At 33.8% G+C, this 6704-nt stretch overlaps 1 protein-coding gene across 2 annotated transcripts; it reads right to left on the bottom strand.

Moving 5' to 3' along the window:
• Nucleotides 1–144: 144 nt before the first annotated feature.
• nesd (SHC binding and spindle associated nessun dorma) lies at nucleotides 145–6033 on the bottom strand. 2 transcript variants are annotated; one of them, XM_088195466.1, is made up of 8 exons: nucleotides 5894–6033; nucleotides 5559–5754; nucleotides 2500–2716; nucleotides 2059–2440; nucleotides 1287–1511; nucleotides 925–1218; nucleotides 679–851; nucleotides 145–430 (listed from the first exon to the last, which is right to left on the bottom strand). In XM_088195466.1, the coding sequence occupies exons 2-8, from the start codon at nucleotides 5752–5754 to the stop codon at nucleotides 310–312; spliced, it is 1608 nt and encodes a 535-aa protein (XP_088051592.1). In that variant the 5' UTR covers nucleotides 5894–6033; the 3' UTR covers nucleotides 145–309. The 2 variants fall into 2 exon arrangements, with proteins under 2 accessions (XP_088051592.1, XP_088051591.1); XM_088195465.1 differs by having other exon boundaries at nucleotides 5559–5780.
• Nucleotides 6034–6704: the final 671 nt, after the last annotated feature.

A 6704-nucleotide genomic window follows, 5' to 3' on the forward strand; every position in this document is an offset into this window, starting at 1 on the left:
TTGATTTGTAGTGTTAGATTCTAATAACCAGGAATTTTGAGTATGAGGGAAAAATTGGGAATTACTATCTTCTAAAAATGAATTTCCCAGTTTTTTTACCTAGCTCATAATTTTTGTAAAGTGGCATTGAAAATTTAGTGAATATTTTACAAAAAATATTTTATTTTAATAAATGTAAATGTACGATGCCAAATGTTATGACAAATATAGTTCTTGTTATATATTATATTTTGTAGATTTTTGTTTTATAATTTCAACAATAATATGTTTCTATGAATTAAAGTTTTAATCATTAATCTTATTGCTTTTTCAAATAGTAGTTATGTCGCCTTCCAATTGAGGATAAGCATGCTCATCCAGACGTGTAATGCAAATGTCTTGTTTCCCGTCTCCCGAAAATGTACAGTTGATTAATTTTATATCGTCATAACTAAAACGTAAAATATGTTGTTATTTACATATACACGCATATCAGTGGCGTGCCGTCCATACATGCGGTAGATTCAAAACGTTAACCCTCATGCACAGTTGATGGCGAGCGATTGGGCCGTTACACGTACTAGTGTTTATAGTCGATCAACTGTGCATGGGTTGACGTTTTGAATCTACCGCATGTATGGACGGCACGCCACTGACACATATAACAAAAAAATACATAAGTATTATCATAATAATTACGCAGATAATAAATCGATTCCACCGACGGCTGTACTCGAAGCTTGAAGATTATCATAGCGTATTGCTACTTCTTTATAATTCATAAATTTACAATTGGTTAATGTGACTTTTACTCCTTCGTACAATTGCAACATAACACCACAATTCTCCAATATGCAGTCGGTGAGTTTTATCTTAAAATATTAAAAATGATCACATACATAAATGCTCATGATAATTTATTCATATTGAATTTTATATGCTTACTTTCGATCCTTTGTGTGCGACGATTCCTGTAAAGAATCCGCTTATTCTACATTTGTTGTAATTAATTTCGCCATTATCGAAGACAACTGTAGCTTGCGAATATGTGTTCGTCGAGGCCGTGAGCGCACAAGAATAAAGTGTAAATGCTCCTTTTCTGACTGCAAATGCTGTACTGCTATCCCCTGGATCGATGGACAATCCGCTCATTTCGGCAGTGCCAAACACAGAAAATGCGGTAGTACAAGCCATGTTACATGTCAAAGAGCATTTCAGCGTTTTAGACAGAGCTGCAATCTATAAATTATATTTTATTATGCTTAGCATTATAATAGTTAATTCATTTTATTAAAAACGATCGATACTTGATAGTCATTTCCCAAAGAGAAATTTCTCGGTAACGAATGCGAACCCTCACACAGAAGTATAACGGACTTAGATGCCGGTTTTGCATTCAAGAGCATAGTCAATGTCGGCGAACATCCGACATCTATTTTTGACGACATTCGTTTGCATTTTAACCATTCTTCGGCTAGCTGTAGACATTCTATGTGTCCTTGTAAAGAACCACCTTTCCAAACGACAGTGATCTAAAAGATATAAATAAAATCAGAGTGATTGATAACTAATCGACGGAAATTGAGTTATTTAGTTATAAGTGTTTCTATAACTGATGGAGTAAAGAGAGAAAATAAAAACATTAAATGTTACACTATTACAAGGACGAGCCATTTGTTTTTGGAGTAATAATTCAGTATGGTGATGCATGAGTATAAGTAGACTAGAAAGTTCCCAATTGGAATGAACGAGCGGTAATTTTGAAGCATGTTTAGGAAGAATGGGGAACAATTGAAACAATGTGAACTTCTGCATGCTTGTTCCAATGATTAAATTTTCGAACAGCTCAGAGGCGATGGGAGAAAAGAGGTGCAGTAGGCAGTGTTTGTTTCTAAAGGTATCCATGCACTTTCTAGATGCTGGGAAAGTTATATTTTCATTTGCTTTCATTTGCTTGCATTTCAAGTGCTCTCGACTATTTATCATAATCGCATACATATAATGCTCGCCAACTGTAACATGACCGACTCACGAATCAATCTTCATTTTGTTCTTAAATATAGCAATTAATAAAAGAACCTTTGAGGGCTCAAATGATTCTTGAACGGACGTAGTATTCCACAACTCTTGCAAAGTGGGATTTTGCAACAGTTCCCATCTGGCCCGCAATGCTTGCAGCTGCTCGTGCAAGCTCACGAGTATAGACACATTTTTTGCATTGCAGCCGATATCTTCCTCGTTGTCGCTGTTTAAAGATTCTTCTATGTGAACTATGTGCTTTCTAATTATTTCGCCGTCGTCGCGCAAATTGTGTAAAGTGTACGAAGGACAGCCATCGCCAGCGAAAGAAGTCGCCCACAAGTTGCAGCGAGTCGGCACGTGGAGTTCGAACCAGCAACGACTGTTGTCTTGTTCGTCTTCTTCGAGATCCCACGGCATCCAAATAAGAGTGTAAAAGTACCTGAAAAAGTTTATATTTGTAGTTGGAATAAATTTCAAGGCTCGTGCAAATTTCAATACCTGTAATGATCGATAAATTCAGCAGTGGGTCGTACTTCAATTGCTGTATTAGGTTGTGCGAGTGTCGCCCATAATTGAACTAAAGGCACCAATGGTTTTTCCGGTAAGTGTACGGAATCATCTTGAACTCCTATAACATCGACTCTAGCGACCAAGTCATCCTCGTCCAATTCTAAGCCGTCGACTAAGACGTACACGACGCACGGGAATCGCACACCTTAAATAAACATAATTAATTTATATTTAAATATAAAAACGACTAAAAAATTACATATACTAGCAAAAACTAATAACAATTGGCCAAATTGGATTGCCCGTTTATGTGATTTTGTAGAATTGTAGCAGATTATGTGCTTATTAAGGAAGCAAATCTTGTGTCTCAATAACAATTTAATTAACTAACAAATCAAATCCGTTTACTAACAGTGAATTTATTAAAAATAAATCACTATCAGTTGTATGGACAGTGAAAGGTGTGGAAGTAATGATGCGTAGAAAGAAAGATCGATGATGAATTCAGACCATAAAAAAAAGAAAACTTACTTCGATTATGTGATGCATCATCCCGAAACCCCAAAAAATATGTTTTAATACAACATTTGAGTTTTTTCAGACTTGTTAGACAGTAAGGATAGATGCGATTAAACCGGTGGCTCTATATATTAAATAATTGTAATCATCTGCTTTACTAAAGTGAACAGATTTTGAAAAAGGTCATTCCGAATTTTTTGTTCATTTAAGGATGCCGAGGAGCTAAAAAATGTCACCTTGGACATTTCCGTTCAAGGTCAAAAATGTTGAGGACATCTGGTCTTTACACATAGATTCATGCTAGCTTCATTTTTCTCTTAAAGTCCTGATTATTCTCAATGGCTATATGGGTTACACTTTAGTTATGAACAAATATTAAGTTCTATTTTTGTTGGGCGATACGTCCCAGAAAATCCAAAAGTTGGGTTGTTAATCCTTTCAACGCCAACCGCATGATATGATGCACAACTAAATCTACTGTACAACGCCAAGCGCATGATATGATGCGCTCGTTAAAACCTTCGTTTTTTAAAGAAACGGAAAGGTAAAAGTTGGCAATATATGTTTTAAAAATCAGTTTGAGTTCCTAGTAAACGATTTCAGTGATTTTATTTATAGAATTTGCGATGAAACAGTGGTATATATAATTATAAAGTCACGCCTTAATTTTAGTCGTTTGTATTTCGCGCGCGGTTTCGATCGTACTTCTTTAGACCACTTTTAGGGTTAGCACAAACGCATCGCGGAAATTCGTTTTTTTATACTTTAATTTATGAATCGAAATTAAATTATGTCATCAATATTTCAATGATAATTGTGATTTGTAAATACTTGTGAATATATTTATACGTTATTTCGACTGTTTTAATATTGTCAACTGTTTTTGTGATTGGTTTTTATTATTTGTAATAATTCAATAATAATAATAATAATTACTATTAAATACTTATTAATAAATATAAATAAGATATAATTAATAAAATATCAATATAAACTCTTAGTAAATATTAAATAATAATAATAATAACAAAAACGATTCCTTGTCGTAGAATCATTTTATTTTACTTGTTCTATTATTTTATAATTTATTTGTAATGTGTTTATTTATTTACATTAAATTAATACCATCGTGACCTAACAGGTTACCCCAATGCGTCACGATGGTCGAAAAGTTTATTATTTATTGTATATATATGTGTGTGTGTGTGTAATATATATTACATATTCCGCCTGGAGTGTAGATATGATGCACTCTTGCCGGTCCCAAGCCCGGATAAAGGAGGAGGGTTTCTATCATGGAGCAAACCAACCAACGTGGATAAATCCAAATAGTTATGAAAAAATCACAAAGAAATAATAAATCCGCCCCGATTCATAATGACCTAGACCATGGTTTCCCAAACTATGTTCCGCGGAACACTGGTGTTCCGCGAATCCAAAATATGTGTTCCATGGAGCCTAAATAGATATTTCCCAAAAATTTGAGTAAATTAAAAGAATGAACATATTCTACTTCATAATGAAGGCGAAGATTTTAGTACCTAGAAGTTGGGTACAGCAAAATAAGCTAAGTGTTCCGCCAAAATTTTCGGATTTTCGAAGTGTTCCCTCGCTCAAAAAGTTTGGGAAACCCTTACCTAGACGATCGAAATCTAGATAAATGATTGGACTTCAATTTTGGAAGCTGGAATGTGCAATATTACAACCAGGAAAAATGCAAACAATAGCGGAAGAAATACTAAAACTCAAGATATATCTAGAAGCCCTACAAGAAATTAGGTGGAAAGGCCAAAACCGATCACCGGTTGTAGTGCCGTGGAAAAAGAAGAAGAATATGTATATATTATAAATTACAGATATAATTATATATAGTTAAATGTAACATCGTATCTTGCTATCAAGTTTTATTATTTATTATTTTTATATATAAAGAAATATGACAACCTTCAACAACAACCAATTGCAAACACCATTGATCAAAAACAAACAGTTTGGTTATTAGGGTTATTTTTGTGTACGATATATGTGATTTTGTATGCATCAAAGAAATGTTGTCGATTTGTAAATTTTTATAACAGGATGTAGGTCAGACGAAGAAAAAATGCGTTGCAGATTTATATATTAAAATTGTCTCAGTGTGAGCATGACCCTGCTTGTCGTTCGCTTGTATAGTGCCGCGCGCGTGCATGTGTGTGTACGCGAGCCAACACGCGGACCGACCAATAGATTTAGTTTTGTTCACTTTATATTTCCAACAATACGACTAAAAATGTTTGTTTATTGATATAATTAGAATGTTTAAATCATGTTAATCATACAAATATAATTTTAAAATATAAAAATTGAGTATTTTGGCTGTAATGATGTGTTAAACAGAGTAAGTTGCCAAAAAATTATATCGCTAAAAACGCATGGCGTACAGCGAGTAATTAATAATTTACCGGTCGGCGGTCTAAGGGTTAAAGATAATATTAGAGAAAATGTTGTTCTGCAAGGACAATATACCAAAATAAAATAATTTAATATACCATATTTTTGGCAAGTTTCTCGCGGCAATCTCCACAAGGCGTACCATCCTGCAGGTTCTAGCACCAATTGTGCACGATACAGCCATTCGCGTTTCACATGGGACGATAAAAGTTTCTCCTGTTGCACTAAAATGTCACGAAGAGCTTCGATTCTTTCTTGAACGCTGTATTCGAATCTCCACACGGTGTAAGACATCTGAGGATGGCGCCAAAATCTTTTATCTAATGTTATTAATATTGCACATTTTAAATTATTTCCGGTAACGGTCCGAGTCCAATAAGGACGCAAATAACAAAAATTAGATAATAAATTGTCTAAGGCTTTATCTTATTACCTTTTTTGTGAGTTTTGAAGTCGAATCGAACTGATAAAGCAGTTGTTTTTTGGATTAAATTACTTCGACGAACGATTTTTGAACGACTTCCAACAGTGATGCCGGCTGTCAAGTCGAATCATTGCGTTCAACGCTAAAGTGGCTAATTGAAGAGCTAACTTTAAAGCTAAATCTTGGGTGAGAGGAATCGATGTCAATGTCGATATATTTCTACTGACCCTGCCTCAATTTATTAGTAAAATTAAGTTTACAAACTTTCTAACCTAAATAATTTTAATTATTCTTTGGTATACTATGTTAATGATATATTACCCGGATAGCTAAATAATTGTGATTTACGACCTTTAAATTTTAAGACTTATTTCTCAAGCATATATTAGCTTTTTCAATCAAAAATTCCGGTAGAGAAAATTCTAGAGTTTTGTGTTTATAAAAACTCTGAATGCACTCTTAGCAGCAATTCGGTTGCTGAGGACCTTACACTGTTAGAAGTTTTTGAAATTCTTAAGCAAGTAGAATGAGTATGGTAGATGAAGCAATATTTCATATCTCAATTTATTCAACTTTTGTATGGTCAATAATGAGGTGTACAGTCATTAAATCAAGATAAAATAAAATAAAATCATAAGCATATTGCTGTTTTCCCTGTAATGTCTTGTTGAAAGAATTTAAGTGTGTCATGGTTAGGGATGTGTAGGCATAAAAAACGGGATTTTTGAGTTGGAAATAAACAGCGATGGGAAAATTTAAAGATTAAAAATAATTTAAAAAAACAGATTGCCACATTTTTGCATACAAACATTACAACGCT

The sequence above is a fragment of the Plectrocnemia conspersa genome, unplaced genomic scaffold (genome assembly GCF_051122295.1).
Source record: "Plectrocnemia conspersa isolate PC_06_02 unplaced genomic scaffold, ASM5112229v1 ptg000010l, whole genome shotgun sequence".
Classification (NCBI taxonomy): domain Eukaryota; kingdom Metazoa; phylum Arthropoda; class Insecta; order Trichoptera; family Polycentropodidae; genus Plectrocnemia; species Plectrocnemia conspersa.

What these genes read in the sequence shown, in the direction of transcription:
- nesd (XM_088195466.1), bottom strand. Translation starts at nt 5,754, where the DNA reads ATGTCTTACACCGTGTGGAGATTCGAATACAGCGTTCAAGAAAGAATC. An exon ending in AATCATTTGAGCCCTCAAAG is followed by an intron (nt 1,512 to 2,058) that starts GTTCTTTTATTA and finishes TATATCTTTTAG; the next exon opens with ATCACTGTCGTTTGGAAAGG. An exon ending in GGAATCGATTTATTATCTGC is followed by an intron (nt 431 to 678) that starts GTAATTATTATG and finishes TTTACGTTTTAG; the next exon opens with TTATGACGATATAAAATTAA.